This window comes from Bombus affinis, chromosome 7 (assembly GCF_024516045.1).
Source record: "Bombus affinis isolate iyBomAffi1 chromosome 7, iyBomAffi1.2, whole genome shotgun sequence".
Taxonomy (NCBI): Eukaryota; Metazoa; Arthropoda; class Insecta; order Hymenoptera; family Apidae; genus Bombus; species Bombus affinis.
Genome location: NC_066350.1, coordinates 14,634,290 through 14,653,321, shown reverse-complemented (window position 1 = coordinate 14,653,321; position 19,032 = coordinate 14,634,290). Strand labels below are relative to the sequence as shown.

Below are 19,032 nucleotides of genomic sequence, written 5' to 3'. Positions count from 1 at the left end.
TATAATATTTCAACATGTTACAACAAACAATACATAAAATTATTTTGAAACTTCTATAGCACTAATTATATTAACCTTTATAATAAGATCAATGCACTCCTTAATTACTTTTATACTTCTGCTCACTCTTAAAATTGTGAAACATTTAACAAATATGAACAATTTATTATATTCATATCGTATAAAGAAAATCTTGTGTGACTAGAGATCTTTCTAGAATCTGTGTGTTATATATATGTATCTTCTGCCATTTTAATTAACACATACTTAGTCTGCACACTATAACTCATTATTGTGGCAGTCTCAACTTTAAAAATAGCTAATGAAAATTTTTAAATAGAGATTGTATTTAGAAATGAATACAAGAATTTCTTCCATTTATAATTTAAATGCATATAAGTAATCACGTTTTTACTTAATAATATACAATTAAGGAATATGGAAGTTTAGTCAAGGAGAATAAGACATATAATTAAAAAGCTTGACCAGATTAAAGACACACAAATGTCTACATCATCAAAAAAAACATACACTTTCTACTAATGGTTTGATTTTATTTTTTGGAATATTCAACGCAATTTGTATAGTATTTTACTCAACATCTTCCTCAGCCATTGCAATGTGAGTTGATAGTTTCTGTAACAATAAGTGAGAAACCAAATTTTCCCCTTTCATTGTCCCTATTAAAAAATTAGTTCTGATACATACCTGGCTAATAGGTTGTAATCGTTGTAATAAAAGGTGAAAAATTTGTGGTGGCAGTGTCTTTTGAAGAACTTGTAACAACTGTGCAGGTTGTCCACAAACTGCAACTGCATTTCCTAAGTGTTCAATTCCTCCTTCTACATCACCACAAGTAAGCATTTCTTCTCCTAATTGGACCTTTAAAACATATTATGATAATATAATAAAAGAAAACTAATTAACTAATATTTGATAAACAGTTAACAAATATAATATTACCTCTTGTAAGAAAAATCTTTGTACTACTTCATGGTCTTTCAAATCTTGGATTTTTGAAGTAGAACTCTGGGCTTGTTTCTTTGCTTTTCTACCTACAAGCATGAAATAATAATATTAAGCTTTATATATCTAGTATATATAATATCAATATGACAAGTAATTTATATATTGAAATACTATTTTCAAATCTTAAAGTATATTGGTAAGAGACTCTAAAATATTAACAATGATATGAAATTTAATAAAATAAAAAAATATAATTTTCTGAAAATAACGAATTATTTTTATGAATAGTTTGTTATTAAAATAATTGACAAATATTACAAGTGTTTTTTATACAGAATTATAAATAACATGGATAAGCTATGTATCACATGGTTTGGAAAAACTACCTAATAGCTTGACTTACGTTCACGCAATTTCTTTTTGAAATCTGGATCACTACGACGCTTTTGATCGAAATAAAAGCAATATCCAACAAAAATTCCAGCTATGCCAACAGCAATACCCACTGCAGCCTTTGAAATCATGGTCATCCTAATAGAGAAATTTATATCTTACAATGACGAAATTTACAAACTCCTTACTGAACATAGGCCAGTCTAGAAAAGGCTGCGTCTGCTATCAAACGTATAGAATTTAGCTGCAGAAACAGTATTTCAACATAGGTTCCAGATTGATGCACTAACATAAAAAAATTCCCTAAGTTCATAAATACTTCTTATGAAAACCTTCACCAGCCTTTATTCTAGCTTTACATATTATTTTGTATATATATTAAATTAAATTAAGTAAATTAATATTAGTGTAAGGTTAATGTAAGTGATTAACGTAAATAATATTTAAATTTACATTTGTAAAATTTCTAATCAAAGGGGTACAATGTGTACAGTTGGAGAATGCGCGCCAAAATACGGGTGTAGAGGATCACAATTTTCTGATGAAAGATTTTAGAAAGTTAGTTACTATATTATATTCAACTATATGTAAAGTTATTAATTAATCTATTGAAAAATGCCACTAATAAAAAAACCTATGCGTTATGCACATCCAGAGGGACACACAGATGTTTGTTATTTTACTGGTGAAAAGTAAGTGAAGATATAAATACTAGTCAACATTTTTTCATACACTTTATGACATTTTTTGTTAATACTTTTAATATAAATATATCTTATTACATAAGTATTTTTGCAATTTTTTCACATCTTTTATCTATTTCTTTTGTTTAGAACTTTTTAATGATATAAGAAGAAACATTAGAGGAAAGTTTTCAAAGCATTCAAAGCGATCTTTTAAGAATACAAAAAAACATGTAATTAGAAAGATAATATCTATATTTTTAGGGGCGGGCTTGTTACTTGTGGATCTGATGGAGATGTTCGATCCTGGTTAAATCTAATGGATGATGATCCAAGTGCATGTTGTGTCTCAGAACAAGCTATATCAGTTGTATCAAAGGTATAAATATTAAATGAAAATATTAATTATAAAATCTATTTTTATATACTTACTGATATTCATAATTTTTTACAAATCTTTCAATGATTTCAGAATGGAAAAATATTTGTTGGCAATGATAATAATACAATTCAAGTTCTTAGTTATCCAGATCTTGAAAAAGAAGGAATAGTTACTAGATTTTCAGCACCTGTTTCAGCATTAGCAACAACAAAAAATAGTAATATTATAGTCTCAGGAGGATGGTATGTAAAATATGCATAAAGCATTTTAATAATTTTTAATTAATATATATTTAATACATATTACATTGTAGTGATATGAGAATACAAGTTACGGATATTAATACATCAGATAACATAGAACTAATAGGTCATGAAGCTCCTATACTAGGTTTGTCTTTGGATCCAAAAGAAGAGTTTGTGGTAAAATATATACTTGATGCGTTTTCTGTATTTATGTAATGATACTTTTTATAATATTTGATTTATGTAGGCATCATCAAGTGCAGATGGTACTATACGAGTATGGAATATTAAAGAAAAACGTGTTGCAAATATTTGGGCCAATGTTGTGCCCAAATGTAATTCATTTTTTACAGCTAAAATGTATAATGTACCTTCATTTCATCCTAAGGATGGAAGTTACCTTGCATATCCTAATGCAAAAGATGTAGTTATAGTTGAAAGATCTTCTTGGAAGGAATTGTTCCGTTTAAAATGTATTAATATGAAAACTGTATGCTGTCTTTTATCTAAATAGTTTATTTAATATAATATGTATTCTATCATATTATTATCTTCATTTAAGGAAATTAATATATGTAAGTTTTCTGAATGTGGCACATTATTAGCTGCTAGTTCAGTACAAGGAGAAATAGTTGTTTGGGATGTAAAAAGTAAAGAATTAATTGGCTATATTGGGCATCAACAGAATGCTAAAATTACTGCATTATCTTGGAATATTGATAAATCAGATGAAATTGCATTCTGTGATTCTTTAGGCCAATTAGGATGTATTGATGTTGTAAGTACATACATGTAAAACATATATATTATTTTTAAAACTTTAAAAATAAATATATCATTTTTATATGTTTAGATAATTCCCAATAGGACAACAAGTAATGAATTACCTTTAGAAACAAATGGAGATGTCGAAGATAGTAATGTTGATATTCCAGAAGATGATGATGATGACGATGGCGAAAATGTTATATCTTTAAACAAAATTAAAGCATCAATAGAACCTGAAGATGATCAAAAAAGTTATTCTGATATAGTGTCTGAAAAATCACACCGTGATGCAAATGTTTTTGTACCTGAAATTCATTTACAACCACCATTTCAACCTGGTTCATCACCAGTACATTTGTTATCTCGATTTATGGTAAAATTTTTTGTAAATTTTAATATGGTATCATTATATATGTACAAATATATACGTACATATATTAAAATGTTAGTTTTTATAATATATAGGTGTGGAATGATACGGGTATGGTAAGATGCTTTACATCTGAAGATGGAGACGAATCTAGTATTGAAGTAGAATTTCATGATGCAGCAGTACATCGTAGTATGCATATCAATAATTACTTAAGGCACACAATAGCTGCTTTATCACCAGAAGCATTTGCATTAAATTGTCCATCAAGTAGTGATACACGAAGCAAACTTGTTGTAATAGCATTACAAGGTTAATACTATACATCATTATTGCTTGAACCAGATTTATTCAATTTACTTAAAAAGTAATTACATAATTAAATGAAAAATAGGTTGGGGTTCTGGAAATAAGGAATGGTCATTAGATCTTCCTGAAGATGAAGAAGGAGATTGTATTGCAGCTGGTGATAATTTTGTAGCACTTGCAACGTCCAGGAGACATTTAAGAATTTTTACTGTAGGAGGCACCCAGCGTGAAATTGTAGCTCTGCCGGGTCCTATAGTAGCAATGAATGGACTGAAAAATAATTTAGTACTTGCTTATCATACTGGAACAGGTATTTTGATCATTTTTACTTTTTATTTTTTAACAAGTTCTTGTTAAAAAATGAGATATTTAAATAGGGGCGTCAGGAGATCAGTGTATGAATTTACTGTCAATTCAAATTCGGGGAGTAAATTTAATTAGTCGAACAATATGTCTTCCTTTGTCATCATCATCAGAATTAATGTGGTTAGGAATCACCGATTTTGGATCCCCTATAACAATGGATGCTGATGATGTTATAAGAGTATATAATAAAAAGTCTTCTTTATGGAAAGTGGCCAGTGATATGAGTGAACAAGTAAGAAATATATTTCACTACATTACATCCGTTATATTGCATTAATAAATCTGGAACAGTCTAAGGGTAAAGCAGACCATTATTTTATAATTGGAATAAGCGAACAACAAAGTATCGCTCGTTGCATTTTATGCAAGGGAAGTCATTATCCGCCAACTACACCTCGCCCAGTAATAACAGAAGTATCGTTACGTCTGCCGCTTTGTGAACCTGAAACTGAGAAAACGGAAAAAGAACTAAGATTATGGAAGTTAGGAACTAGTCCTCCAGAAGAGAATGAAGCAGTGCTGTCTCTTATTGCGGTAAATTTAATATTTGTGGTTTATTAAATTTATAAATTATTGATGTATCTTTCTACGTATGTATTAATTTTATTTAATTAGCTTGCTTGCCGAAGTAATTTGGAGTATCGAGCGGTAGAACTATGCGAACAAATCGCTTCAGAAAAAGTTATAGAATTGGCAATTAAATATGCACGAAGAATAAATCGAATAGCTTTATCCAATAAATTGGAGTCGATTGCTGATATGAAGGTAGAAGAAAAGAAGGAGGACATAGAAAATAATGACAACAATGATGAAAATATCAATAAAAGTGACGATGAAGAACTAAATAATGATATCGAAGAGCCCACACCTTCATTAATTATTACGAAAAAGCCAGATATAGAAATTAAACCATTATCTATGACTGAATCATTATCAATAAGAAGAAGTAATCCTTTTTTAAAAAGTGGAAATTCTCCGGCGACGAAAGGTATTATTACTAAAATAGGGGGGTGAAATTGGGAGAGTTATCTTAGTTTAGTTATATTTTCAAAATTTTTTTTTTAATATAAAATAGGATTAGCTGGGTTAGAAATAGCTCCGGAAAAACCACAGAAATTAACAGCACTAACACCTATACCTTTAAAGTCGAAAACAAAAGAGGCAAAAGATGGACCAAAGAAAGAAACGTTTATCAGTTGGTACGCTAGAAATAAAAAAAATTTGCAGGAGGAATTTCCCGAGTTGAGTGCTGCAGATTTAACAAAAACTGCCTTGGCAAGATACAAAGAAGAAAGTACAGGTTCACAAAACAACAATACTTCGGAGACCTCGGAATCGAAAAAAAGAAAATTAAGTCTGGAGAATGAACAAAATAACGAACCAAAACGTTCCTCAAGTAAAATGCTTAGCTCGTTTGCATTTGACAAATGAATGCCTATTTAAAATGTAAAAAAAATACAATTTTATAATTTTATACAATTAATATTTATTATCTTCCATCAATATTTTTTATTATGTTATACAAGATAAACGTAAAAATATCCTGTTTTAATAAGAGCTTATTTATTTATATCTATTAAGTTTTGTAGTACAATGTTAGATTAACCTAACCCCGATCACTGTGGTAATCATTACAATCATTACTGTTAAATACAATACAGAAATATGGTGATAACATAACGATCAAAACTATCGATAAGGTAGATATTTATTAACTTATAGCTTTGCTTGTGATCTTAATCGATAAAACAGATAAAGAACAGAGTCGAGTTTCAGTTTGCCTCAGCCTTTCAACAAAAGTTGAGGCTTTTAAATATTTAGACACGTGTGGTATTGTGTAGATATTAATTGCATAAATTGAAATAGAATTTTAACATAAAATTGACAGAAATTTTCAAATACAATGCTTGAAAAGGCGACAAAAGGTAAGGCGATGTATATATTTAGCACGATTACATCTACTACATTTATTCTTGTTAACATTTGAAACACAACATGAGTCTAAATATACATTCAATTTTGTGGTATAAACCGCGCGTCTTCAATTACATCATCGAAATGTGTACGATAAAGATAAAAAATTTTTGGACATAAGTTTTATTCATATAATCTGATATCGTAATATAGAAAAATATAGAGATTTATTTACTTAATTCCAAAAAGCGAATATCTTTTTCCTTTTTACAGTTTCCGCTTATGAATAGTAATTAATAACGAAACATATGGGTTTTAAAATCACAGCGAAATTCATTAATGTTTTAGATCTTGATAAGTTAAAATCTTTTCTGTAATGTGTACTTGTCGTTTGTTTACCTAAATAAAATAAAATATATGTTTTTCATTTTAAAAAATATAATTTAGTAATCGAAAGATAACATTTCTTTGCTGAAACAATAAAAAAGATAAAAATTTGATAAGAAACGATAGATCCACCGCTACATGAAAATTTCAGTTTTAATCTTCAACCGTTCAATTAAATTCCAACATTCTGCATTTTAATATTTTTTGTATGAAAATTTACAGCCATAACGTATAAATTATAGGAATGCAGTTAATATAAAAATTCTGTTTGTTTTCAAATTATTATTGTTATCAAATTCAAATTATTATTGTTTTCAGATGCTTTATCTGTGATCTATTAATAAATGACCTATGTTACTAGTTATATATTCTTTAAGCAATTAAACAAATTTCTAAATTTTCAAACTGATCGAAACGTATTAGAATAGAAAGTTATTTAACAGATAGAATTTTATTTCTTAATGACACGAATTATTTTTATCTAAAGACTTACTTGACTACAAATTTACAGATAATACATAGTTCGGAATACATTAGAATCGATGCGATTGGAAAAAAGAATTAAACAAGAATTTTTGAATCGCAAATATTTAAAAATGAATTCGTAAAATTTGCTGTTAGTTTCCTTCTATCTATTTATACATATTTTTCAAATCCTTTCGAATTTTATTTTAAACGTGTACGTAATTTGCGTATTAGAAATTGTTAAATGTATATATACATATTTCTGTCATGATTTTTTTAAAGATTATAACGTTTTAATATTACTGTATAAAAATAATATTTACTCATAATATAATTAGACACTGTACTTGTATATATACTTCGATAAATATGTTATTAACTCGGATAATTTTTTCTCGGATTCTAAAATTATGTTACAGTAATCTGAGTAATATATACATGTCACATAAATATCGTTATTATACTTGGAAAGTTGTATGTTACAATCATTCGGTTATAAGTATGTTTAATAATGATAAGTTACGATAGCTTTTTCGTGGTTTTATAATATGTTTTCAAGTTGTTTTACCTTGTTAATAATTTTTATATGTAGTAACGCTTTTAACGTTATTAATAACATCAGTTTTTCATTAATATTATTGAGTTTCGTAGTAAAAATTAATAAATATATATATATATATATATATATGAGTTAAAAATAAATTCTAGTTTTACCACAGACATTATATATAACGCAAAAATATTAATACTTTCCATCCGTCGTTAATGTAGAAATGATTGGCGGCAATTATAATTTAAATTATACGTATGCACTTACATATGTACGATAGTAGTGTTTCTTTTACTTCGATCGAATTTAATAGTCATCATTCTAATTTCAATTTTATTATTATGGTATTATGTACTAAGATGTAGAATCGTTATTTATGTAATAATTGATAATTAAGAATGCTCTGTTTCAGAACATGCACCATTAGATGTTATACAAAATGCTATGGGTGCGATGGGCCCATGGCACATTGTTATTGCTGTGGCATTGTCTCTTGTAAAATTTCCGGTTGCTTGGCATCAACTTTCCATTGTATTTCTTGCACCTCCAACTAATTTTACATGTGCTGCTCCAATCTCAACCACCAATGTATCTACAATAATGAAATGTTATATAGATGTAGGGAATGGTACAATGGAGAAGTGTACAAGTTTTAAATATGATAGGCGTACATTCAAAGAGAGTATAATAACTCAAGTAAATTGAATTTTCAATTTATTATCCTACTTCCAAGAAATGAGTTTACAAATTACTGGACATAATTATTTTCAGTGGGACTTGGTCTGTGATAGAGAACAATTAGCAAATTTTGTACAATCTTGTATAATGTTTGGAGTTCTTATTGGTAACTTAGTATTCAGCATAATGGCCGATCGGTATGTTAAATATTATTACGATGTAATAAAAAGCATAAATAATAAAAATAATCTTTGTTACTTTCTCAGAATTGGTAGAAAAAAGCCTTTGATGATTGCCATAGGATTACAATCATTAACCGGATTTATAAGTGCATTTGTTCCATGGTTTGAATTATTTGTGATATTTAAATTTATTTCTGCTGTAGCTACAGGTGGCACTATGCTTGTTAGTTTTGTTTTACGTAAGTATAATTGATAAATTATATAAGAAAACATAATATATAGATTTATGAAAGAATATAATTTAATATGTAATAAATTATAGTTATGGAGATTGTAGGAGTAGAATGGCGTTCAATTATGTCAGTCCTTTTCCACGTACCATTCTTACTGGGTCACCTAATGAATCCTTTAATTTCATATTTAACACATACGTGGGATGGTTTTCAAATGGCAGTTTCAATACCATCCCTTTTCTTATTATCATATTATTGGTACGTGATATTAATCATTGAACGCTAACAATATTAATTTAGAAATATTATTAATATTAAACATTTATGTGTCATTAAGTTGGAATAAAGTTTAAACACATTTTTATACATTGTAGGATTATACCTGAATCACCAAGGTGGTTACTTGCTGTTGGCAAGCTATCAAAAACGGAACAAATTCTACTCAAAGCAGCTGGCAGAAATAAAATACCAATAGAAAATGTTAAAATAGCAATTGAAACGTATGAAAGCAATATTGGACTTCGTCATAAGCAAAGCAAAGAAAAATATAATATAACACACTTGTTTAGAACTCCCAATTTAAGATTAAAAACTATTTGTGTATGTCTTAATTGGTTTGTGTGTGGTACTTGCTTTTTTGGATTGGCACAATATATGGGTTATATTGATGGTAACATTTTTGTAAATGTTGCTGTATCGGGTAAGTCTATATAATACCTATTTTCATTTAACAAAGATATATATTTAAAATTTGATATAATATTTTCAGCTGCTGTTGAATTGCCTGGAACTATAGTAGTTTTATTTTTAATATCACGTGTATCACGTTTAAGAATTCTAATAAGTGGAAATCTTCTGTCTGCTGCGAGTTTGCTATTACTAGCTGTGATATCAAATTCAAATTTCACAGTGCTTTTGGCTACATTAGGTCTTGCAGGAATGTCACTTAGTTTTCCAACAATATATCTGTATAGCAGTGAGGTATTTCCAACTGTAATTAGAAATGTTGGTGTCGGTTTAGGAAGTGTTTGTGCAAGGGTTGGGAGTATGATTGCTCCATATATTGCAACAATGGTAATATTTTTCTTTTCTTATTATATGCTTAATCCATATGTATTTTATGACTGTAGTGTAATAATGTTATGCTGAATTGTATGTATATTTAGGGAAAAGTTGCACCGTGGTTACCACCATTAATATTTGGAACTGGACCATTACTTGGTGCTTTATTATGTTTTCTACTACCAGAAACAATGAACTGTGAATTACCAGAAACTATTGAAGATGGTGAAAATTTTGGAAAGTAAGTATATACAGAGAGGAAATTCTCTGGTATAAAGTAAAATGATTTTAAATAATATGTATTAATTTTTTTATTTTTAAATAGCTTATTACAAATTTCGATCGTTATTACAGAAAACAGACTAAAAAAGACGCAACAAAATAATATTTATTTAAAATTAACAACAAGAGGGAAGTCCGCAATAAAATAATGAAACAGATCCTGCCTCTTAAAATAATAAATTTACAAATTTTATATTAAAAACTGTATTTGTACATATATACTTTTTTTTATTATAATAAATATACAATGCTTTATAATTAACAATTTAATTTATTCTTTACATTTTATTAAATTATTTTAGTAAATATATAAATATTTTATCAAAAATAATTTTAACAATTATTAATATAGTATTTAATGTAATGTGAATGTCTGAATATATCTTTTTATACTAGCTTTATAATATACACTTTATGAAAAAACAGATTTTTCATATTATCTAATAATATATTTAAAATTTATGTATATATATGTATACTTACGTTATTAAATGAAAAAAATATGTATACATGTTTATTAAAAAAGTGATAAAATTTTTTTACTTAAAACTATCTCGTTTATGAAATGTAAATAATATTAGACAAAACATGTTAAAATAAATCAGCCTTTTTTACATTTGTTGATACGGACAGTCATTAAGATAAAGAGGTTCATTTGATTTGTTCTGTAGTAATTAAACTATAGTATTTATATATAACGCTATAGTTAAGCTATAAAAAAATTTAATTATTATATATATGGCAACATATTTTGTAGTCTTTTCTGTTTTGTGATGAAAAGTAACTAGGTATTTTCTGTTGTTCTGAGAGCCTAAAACTTAAATAAAGAAAGTAGAAAAATTCAAGCTCTGGTAAGTAAGTTCTATATAATCTATAGTCTATAAGTCTAATATAGATAAAAATATAATTCAATTTGTAGTTTGACCTAAATAAAATATTTTACTGGGTAAAGTACTAACTACTCCACTAGTCTTTTTATGGACAGCATCAAACATATGGTTACCATACTTGACAGTATTACCAAGAGATCCAAACCATGAAGACATAATGTTTTTAGATGATGGTTTTTCTATATGATTTATTGCACCTAGAACACAATTTATTTATTATATAACATAGTATTTGTAAAAGTTTATAAAATGACTTACCCATAAAGAACTTCAAGATTGCTTCATTTACTGTATCTGGCTTTTGTTGGTGTGGAAAATGTTGAGCCTCAGAGATTACTTTCACATTAAATTTCTCAACATATTCAGAACTTTGTACAACACTTTCTATCGTTACGATTGGATCCATATTTCCAATTATAAGCAAGGTTCGAGTAGAAATTTGATCACGAGTATCTGTATTAAGTCTTATTAAAGGAAGGTTTCTATAATAATTGATTGCACCTGTCCAGTCCTCTGTAATTAACCATTTTAATTTTGTCATCTTTTATATATACATAACAGGCATTATTAAAATTTTTTTGAGTTTATTTACCTTTCCTACTGAATGCATATTTATATGCTTCTACATAATCCCTCTCATTGTTTGCATTATTTAGTTGAAGATGTTGAAATGCATCATTTATTATAGATAAGTCTTCTTTAAGAGCATCAATTTCAGGCAAAAATGGTAATCTACTGAAATGTATCCATCTAAACATTAACGTAAATAAATAAATGAACATATATATCTTAGAAATAAAATATGTTAGAAAACTTATAGATATAATAGATTTACTTATAGATATAATAGATACTTTAAATCGAAAATAGAATCTCCAGGTTTCCCATTCCAATACAAATTAGGATGTGGGCATGAAATTGCAACAAATTTATGAATCATGTCCCCATATAGGGCTACCATATACCATCCTAAAAGTCCTCCTAAATCATGACCGATTATACTGCATTGCTTTACTCCAAGAGTTAAAATAAATTGTTTCAATTCCTCAATTAATACTTGTATTTTGTAACAACTTTTAGCTGCTGGTTTATCACTATCTCCAAATCCCTTCAAATCTATTGCTATTACTCTGGATGAATAAAGACATAATTAATATAAAAAAAAGTAGTCTCATGATTTTATTAGAATATTAAAAAGAATGAATTTTAAACCTATAATGTTGAGTAAGACATGGTATTTGTTTTCTCCAAGATAACCAACAATCAGGAAATCCATGTAAAAGTAATATAAGTGGATCACTTTTATTTCCGGCTTCTACATAATGGAACTTTACACCCTGTAAGAGAAATGAAAATTTTCCTCTTAGAACAAATTCTTGTTTCTATTGTTTCCTATCTTTCTATTGTTTTATTATTCAATCAGTTATTACTATTTAAAGATATTTTAGTGTTATTAAATTAGAAATAGATGCATTTTGTTTGACAAGAAGAAGTTTTAAGTTTTCATGTATAAATGTGAGCAATAAAAAATTAATGATAAATAAAAACAAGCAGCGATAAGAAAAAGATTGATGCGAGATAAATTGGATTGCGTTTTAAAATAAATTGACACAGCTGTTTTCGATATCCGTTAAAAATATATGTATTATAATCATATCTATCAATCAAAATCGGATGTGCATCAGACTATTAGGTTGTCAAGAGTTATCAGAGGTCGACCACAATACATTTTTTGAACGTTTACAATCGAAATTCGATTTTACATTATGTACTTATCCTATTAAATTATAACAGACTTTATAATTATATACATACTTACCTTGATTTTTACGTAAGAATGAGTTCCTAAATTATTGTCCACAAGACAAGGTGGAGGTTTATCTCGCTGTTGCATCATAAAAAACTTCTTAGGATCCCAGACCCACTTAGGAAATCTTTTCACTATTAAATACAAGCCATACACAAACGAGAGAAAATGTAATTTAACTATCTCCAAAACTGAGAGATAAACAATTTTATCATTTGTAATCATGATTATTAATAATAATGATTAATAATATACGTAGAAAATTTTTTTTTAATTTGTACGTGTTAATTTTATTCCAATTATGCACTAAATAGATTTGACTTTTAAATTGTTGTATATATGTGTGTATACATATCTACGTACAAATGTACGTTTTAAAAATATACGTGTTGTGCTAGTCAAACCGAAGAAGATAATCAAATAATTCTTAAGTTTATTTTAAAGATATAAATCGATATCGTTTATGACGTTAGTCATACATAAAATTCCGCGTTTTCAGTGAAGTTGACAATGTATTACTGACTAAAGTTTTCATCTCCATATAGATGAGAGTAGAGGTCATCATGAGAAGCGAAGTATAGCTCCTTATCGGATCTGTGTTCTACGTCAAAATGAATTTTACTAAAGCTACAATCAAATGTTCCTAGAAATTATCTTCTAAAAATGCTTACGTGACATATTTACGAAAAGCTATGAGTTCGCACTTCGATGTTTTGTCAGATATTACAGTAATGCAATGTCTAAAATACGCGATTGTACAAAATTATCTTATAATATTAAATATATTTCTCTAAAATATTATTTATTAAAATTTTTCCGGTCAAACAATTATTTTAAGTCTGGTTTTAAATACATATGTACATATTAGGTTTATTTTAATTGATTTCATTTTCTTCATAATACATAATGAAATCTATGAACATCTTTATATTGATTTTGTTAAAACAAAAGTATATCCAAAGAAATTAATCATATGTTTCACAAGATAGCTAATATTAACTAATACATGTACATATGTATGTATTGTTTAGAATTAGTAGGATCAGAAGTGGTTTATATTTTTTTAATATTCGACTGTTATACTTTTCCTTATCTAAGATAAATAAAGTTTTAGATACATGTTTCATAATGACAAAATATCTGTAAGGAAATATTTATTTCACTTTTGAATAAATTGGAAAATAAAAATGATTTAGATGAACCATTGACTAAGAATAGAATACTCATTTCTATACAAAAATAATATGCATATTACATAAATGACTGTGAATTATAAATAGATATATAGTATATAAATGTTATAATTCACTTTTATATTTTATATCTTAGAACAGTTTTTTTACAATAACAATTTCTGTAAAATGAAATTTATATTTCAATATCAATACTTACCATCTCATTTAATTTAATCAAATATATCTTGAAGCTTTTGGAAAAGAGTTTGCATCTGAGCAAACAAAGTCCCTTGCTTATTTCTACACAAAAATAGCACAACACAAAAAATAAGATTTTAGTAACATATAATTATATAGATGAAGTTATAAAAATATAATTTAAATTACTTTAGTTTCTTTTCAGATTCATATTTTTTTAAATAAAATATCAGGATTCAGGTGAAATTAATTACATAACAATATTAGATCATAAAATAATTCTATATGATAATAAATGACAAATTAAAATATTTTCTTTTGCCATTTCATCATATATTTTCGTTTCAATTACCAGGTTACACGTTTGTGCATTGCGTCTGCTGCAGATTTCCAGGGTGCACGGATATTTCCGTTTACAGGGAGTTTCATATTTCCGACATGAGCAATGTTTTGATTTACGGATTGATTTGCATTTCCACTTCCTTTCTGTTAGTTATGCCTTCGGGTAATGACGAAACATTGCTGCAGTCTGCAGTGAATGGAAAATAAAAATGGTATTGTTCTTCAGAATTAATAATACAATGCTTAATGTCTTAATGCAATGTCTATGAACTACAAAATTGAATGAAAAATGAATTACATTAAAAGCATCTTATCTCCTCCAGTGATTTGTACATTGGATGGAATACTGACCCAGAAGGTGAAGAATTTGAGGTGAAACCGAATGATTTATGTAAAACATAGATCGATTCCAATTATAATTAGAGGGAAAATTTCTTCTCTATTGTAATTATATCGAACATTAATTTAATTATAATTCCTACTGTTCCAATAGCGCTGTTATCTTATCTTATACTGAATCGATAATGTCGCATGTGACAGTAAAATGGCATGAGCAGCTACGTAGCCTCCGGGTTGTGTGACACATTTTACATTACATGAGAAGTCTATTCTATTCCTGATCAATGGCTGTATATCTGTCTGTAATTTAGCATTTCTGTAAATGCTATTACAGATTGCTTTCTTATTGATGCTGGATAACATCTATACATATATCGGTAAAGTAGAACCTCTATTATTATTTCTATTATTTTGAACCCTATTATTACCTCTATTATTTTACTTATATATGCACATAGTAATTCTACATTAATTGTATAATAAATATACAATTATTCTAATACTTTTACTATTAATACTAAAGTTACTTCTAACATATCTGTTTAGAATGAGTCAATTAACTACTATGATTATTATTTTATTTTCATTTCAACTACGTTAATTTTATAATATGTATATTTTCTACTGGCACTTAAAAAATGTTTTACATTACTGACATATAAAAAAAATTGGCAGCGGTGGGATTCGAACCCACGCCCCAGATGAGACTGGTGCCTTAAACCAGCGCCTTAGACCGCTCGGCCACGCTACCAGATGTCGAATAATTTTTTACAATGAATATTTTTGTTTAACTTATACAATTAGATATAAGCAGTTAATATGTACAACAATTTTTCATATATTTCCATATTTATTAAAAGTAAAATAATAAGAGTGTAAATTTATCTAAATTTATGTTTGAGTCTTCCAAAACCTTATGCTTCGTTTCAATCTAGCTTATAAATTCGCGATACTACATACATAGATTACATATTTACTAATCTACATAATTATTACATATTTACTAATCTCTGTAATTACAATTTCTTATTACATTTTCGTTTAATGTACATTCTCGTCATTATATATATTCTTTGTTATTAAAAAAAGAACAACAACACACTCAAAAACGCCTGTACAACGTGTAAATAAAACATTATTATCTAACCTTAATTGAGGTTAGCACCTCAAAAAATGTTCTGAGCTTACTGGCATATTTCGCGCCATCGAATTCCCACTCACGTCATGCTTTTTAGCATCTGTGGCGTATTGCAATCCAAGATTAGGATCCCGTCGAGAGACAAATTCGTAGTTTGTTGGCCACATGTCGTGGGCGTAGGTACCGTGGATTAAACAAAGGCAGTCACCGGGCGGAGCTTTCGATCCGTGTAGTTGACGCATGCGCGTCACGTCTTTCGACCCCCACGCGCATTGCATTCTGTGAACCAGCATGTGGTACACAGAAGCGAGAGGAGCTAACGCATCCCTATTTTTTTCCACACTTCGCGACGGCCATTTTGTATGCCGACTTAATATTCGCCTCTCATTTTCTCCCTTCGCATCTGTAACTTTATATCAGCGCGATGAAGCTCAATTGTCACGTTGGTGGTCCTTTGTTCTCGTGAGCCCCGAACCATAATCGAGTCAGTTAGCGCCCTTACGTAGCGAATACTAACGATTCCAGAGCGGATTAGTCATCGATCGGTAACAATAACCGATCCCCCGTCTTCCTTCGCAACAGATAAGTTATGGAAATTGAAAGTTAATCCAGTCAGATCGCAACGATCGAACGTTGTTTTGACAAAGTGTAAACAGTTGTAATAAGGTTTCTTTATGTACATACTGGTCTTCTTATTATTTCAAAACTGGAGACAACTGAAGTTTTATAATTGTGCTATTTTCGTTCTACTTCGATCTATTTGAAACACCGATGTTATTTCATAATAAATAGCTTGTGTAATATAGCTCTAGCTACTTGAGAGATAAAAAGCACGAAGGATCTACAAATATTTTGACGTACGCTAGTTCAATAATGAAAGCGTCAGTCATGAAGGTATTTGTATACTTACCATAGAAAACTTTTATGGCCATATTGTATTACATACTATTAGGTCTTCCCATAAGTCCGTTCCGTTTTTCGAGCGGCTATATATGTTAAGATTGTTTACATACCTTTCAGTTTCATGAAAAAACGTAATCCCCCTCTCGTTGTACAACTTCTTCCCATTTTTCAAGTGCATTGGTCCCTTATCGCCGTATGTTTATAAACATGACACATGAAATGTATACTCAAAAGTCGGCACGAACTTATGGGATGACCTAATACATCTATGTTATATGAAATATTATGAAATTTCATTAGCACTGTGACGAGACACGATCGTATTGCCATGATTGTTGACATTGCTATCTACTATTTAATGCTAATCCGGCACGAATAACAAGGTAGATGTATTCATAAGAGCTGTTTACAAGTGTTCGAACACTTTCGTGAACCAGTGTATCACAAAAAGTAAAGCAATGAAATGATCGTCTGAAACCGAGTTGAGGAACCACCAGGCGACAAAATACCGTAAATATTACTCCGACGATACGTACCATGTACATATTTTCATCTTTTAGATTTCAGATGTAATATACAAATTTACAAATATATTTTTCTAATCGATCTAAATCAAAAGGACATTCTATAATTTGAACCGTTCTTCGCCCAAAGAACACGTATACGATGTTACTTTTATCTCTATTCTAAATATAATACGTGTGACGCATTCGCATCGAACGACTGTCATCGCGAACGATGTTTAATTAAACATTCGACGGTATTTATAGTAACGATAAGGCAGTTGATTAATCGAGATAGGAATCATAATGGAAAGTCGGAGTGTAGCAGTGGTAGCTCAAGTCCGACCGCGTGTACGGATCTGAATAAGGCGTAGGAACATCCTCGTGGTGAATTAATCATTTCAACAGCTGCTGTCGCATTAGCGAGAGCGGATAAGACAAATGAACGTCGTGGAGCTTGTTAAGACGTAATCCGAGAGATGCGTCTGCGTCGCCTCCCGCTACCACCTTCGTCACCGTCATCCTTTGCTGCCACCGTCACATCCGTCGTCTCATCCGGGATTAGACGCTTGTGTATCAGGTCGCCATTTTACTCGATGATCCTCTTTTGTTTATAGATCTTACCTTTCGTTTACTTTACTTTACTTTACCTTATCTTACCTTATCACGCTAAACTTTATTAATCCACGTAACAAGAGAGAAAAATTCTACAATCGGTAAATATAGTTAGCAGTGTATACATACAGCAGTGTTCGATTATGGTCTGACTTTGAGCGAAATGCAAGGGTGATATCCCCTTAGACTATATATTTTAATATTCTCAACTACAAGAATCAACATGTATCGTTAATACGATATTGTCAATATTCAATATTATACAACGATGTTGAGAACCTTGAAATATCGACGATATTATATATTATCCGAGGATATTCTAAGGTTGCGAGTTGTAAGTTGATTTAGGGTTGTATATTGATAAATCGTCGCGTATTATTAGATACGAATGTGTCGCTCTATTAAATTATAAGCATTATGTAAAATTTATCGACACTTCGATATTATTTATGCTTTCACTTATTCTATTCTCAAACTCTATTTCTCTTCATATTGTATACCGTACGTAATCAGATTAAGTGTCGTATTGGAATCATTGGAAGTCTATCAGACTTAGATTACAAAAAGATAGTCTGCCATTCAGCAGGAACCGCGAAGATACGATCTTCGGGTTTCTTTTTCAGGTTGAACATCGTCAAATGCGATGTTCCGTCGTGGGTACGCATGGGCTGAATGGTCTCCGATGACAGATAGCGTCAATGCGGGCGCTATTATTGAACGACGTTAACGCAAATCGCGTGGACATGACGCGATCGTAATTCTGTTTCCCTTTGTCGTGAAAAGAAACTGGTTGCGCTGGTAAAATAAAGAAACTGGTTGCGCTAGTAAAACATACATCGCATTTAATTTCTATAGAGTTTAGCAAGTTATGCGACGATCATTGG

General features: G+C 29.2%; 4 protein-coding genes, 1 long non-coding RNA gene and 1 other non-coding gene across 7 annotated transcripts; 2 read left to right on the top strand and 4 right to left on the bottom strand.

Annotated features, from left to right (window-relative positions):
- Positions 1–533: 533 nt before the first annotated feature.
- LOC126918597 (mitochondrial import receptor subunit TOM20 homolog) lies at positions 534–1,599 on the bottom strand. Its single transcript, XM_050726663.1, has 4 exons — positions 1,373–1,599; positions 964–1,055; positions 709–882; positions 534–636 (listed from the first exon to the last, which is right to left on the bottom strand). Exons 1-4 carry the CDS (start codon positions 1,497–1,499, stop codon positions 592–594), a joined length of 438 nt encoding a protein of 145 aa, XP_050582620.1. The 5' UTR covers positions 1,500–1,599; the 3' UTR covers positions 534–591.
- Positions 1,600–1,613: 14 nt separating this feature from the next.
- LOC126918582 (WD repeat and HMG-box DNA-binding protein 1) lies at positions 1,614–6,065 on the top strand. Its single transcript, XM_050726637.1, has 14 exons — positions 1,614–1,781; positions 1,856–2,054; positions 2,310–2,424; positions 2,518–2,669; positions 2,741–2,849; positions 2,920–3,162; positions 3,235–3,450; positions 3,526–3,813; positions 3,906–4,122; positions 4,205–4,429; positions 4,497–4,717; positions 4,777–5,019; positions 5,101–5,473; positions 5,561–6,065. Exons 2-14 carry the CDS (start codon positions 1,978–1,980, stop codon positions 5,914–5,916), a joined length of 2,835 nt encoding a protein of 944 aa, XP_050582594.1. The 5' UTR covers positions 1,614–1,781; positions 1,856–1,977; the 3' UTR covers positions 5,917–6,065.
- A 60-nt stretch (positions 6,066–6,125) lies between these two features.
- Positions 6,126–10,496, top strand: LOC126918585 (organic cation transporter protein-like). Of its 2 annotated transcripts, none has more exons than XM_050726642.1 (9): positions 6,126–6,410; positions 8,199–8,497; positions 8,573–8,676; positions 8,746–8,900; positions 8,984–9,152; positions 9,269–9,594; positions 9,664–9,968; positions 10,061–10,197; positions 10,311–10,496. In XM_050726642.1, the coding sequence occupies exons 1-9, from the start codon at positions 6,389–6,391 to the stop codon at positions 10,339–10,341; spliced, it is 1,548 nt and encodes a 515-aa protein (XP_050582599.1). In that variant the 5' UTR covers positions 6,126–6,388; the 3' UTR covers positions 10,342–10,496. The 2 variants fall into 2 exon arrangements, with proteins under 2 accessions (XP_050582599.1, XP_050582601.1); XM_050726644.1 differs by having other exon boundaries at positions 6,127–6,410; positions 8,214–8,497.
- A 331-nt stretch (positions 10,497–10,827) lies between these two features.
- Positions 10,828–13,564, bottom strand: LOC126918591 (epoxide hydrolase 4-like). Its single transcript, XM_050726651.1, has 6 exons — positions 12,948–13,564; positions 12,341–12,465; positions 11,983–12,258; positions 11,721–11,878; positions 11,387–11,641; positions 10,828–11,325 (listed from the first exon to the last, which is right to left on the bottom strand). Exons 1-6 carry the CDS (start codon positions 13,158–13,160, stop codon positions 11,147–11,149), a joined length of 1,206 nt encoding a protein of 401 aa, XP_050582608.1. The 5' UTR covers positions 13,161–13,564; the 3' UTR covers positions 10,828–11,146.
- Positions 13,565–14,487: 923 nt separating this feature from the next.
- LOC126918147 (uncharacterized) lies at positions 14,488–16,016 on the bottom strand. Its single transcript, XR_007711246.1, has 2 exons — positions 14,949–16,016; positions 14,488–14,837 (listed from the first exon to the last, which is right to left on the bottom strand). It is a non-coding gene; the product is annotated as an uncharacterized LOC126918147 (long non-coding RNA).
- On the bottom strand, positions 15,659–15,740 carry Trnal-aag (transfer RNA leucine (anticodon AAG)). The gene has a single exon. It is a non-coding gene; the product is annotated as a tRNA-Leu (tRNA).
- Positions 16,017–19,032: the final 3,016 nt, after the last annotated feature.

What these genes read in the sequence shown, in the direction of transcription:
- LOC126918582 (XM_050726637.1), top strand. Translation starts at nt 1,978, where the DNA reads ATGCCACTAATAAAAAAACCTATGCGTTATGCACATCCAGAGGGACAC. An exon ending in ATCCAAAAGAAGAGTTTGTG is followed by an intron (nt 2,850 to 2,919) that starts GTAAAATATATA and finishes TGATTTATGTAG; the next exon opens with GCATCATCAAGTGCAGATGG. An exon ending in CAGTGCTGTCTCTTATTGCG is followed by an intron (nt 5,020 to 5,100) that starts GTAAATTTAATA and finishes TTATTTAATTAG; the next exon opens with CTTGCTTGCCGAAGTAATTT.
- LOC126918585 (XM_050726642.1), top strand. Translation starts at nt 6,389, where the DNA reads ATGCTTGAAAAGGCGACAAAAG. An exon ending in AAGAGAGTATAATAACTCAA is followed by an intron (nt 8,498 to 8,572) that starts GTAAATTGAATT and finishes AATTATTTTCAG; the next exon opens with TGGGACTTGGTCTGTGATAG. An exon ending in TTCAGCATAATGGCCGATCG is followed by an intron (nt 8,677 to 8,745) that starts GTATGTTAAATA and finishes TTACTTTCTCAG; the next exon opens with AATTGGTAGAAAAAAGCCTT.
- LOC126918591 (XM_050726651.1), bottom strand. Translation starts at nt 13,160, where the DNA reads ATGATTACAAATGATAAAATTGTTTATCTCTCAGTTTTGGAGATAGTT. An exon ending in TGTCTTACTCAACATTATAG is followed by an intron (nt 12,259 to 12,340) that starts GTTTAAAATTCA and finishes TTATTCATCCAG; the next exon opens with AGTAATAGCAATAGATTTGA. An exon ending in AATCTTGAAGTTCTTTATGG is followed by an intron (nt 11,326 to 11,386) that starts GTAAGTCATTTT and finishes ATTGTGTTCTAG; the next exon opens with GTGCAATAAATCATATAGAA.
- LOC126918597 (XM_050726663.1), bottom strand. Translation starts at nt 1,499, where the DNA reads ATGACCATGATTTCAAAGGCTGCAGTGGGTATTGCTGTTGGCATAGCT. An exon ending in CAAAAAGAAATTGCGTGAAC is followed by an intron (nt 1,056 to 1,372) that starts GTAAGTCAAGCT and finishes TCATGCTTGTAG; the next exon opens with GTAGAAAAGCAAAGAAACAA. An exon ending in GATTACAACCTATTAGCCAG is followed by an intron (nt 637 to 708) that starts GTATGTATCAGA and finishes TTATTGTTACAG; the next exon opens with AAACTATCAACTCACATTGC.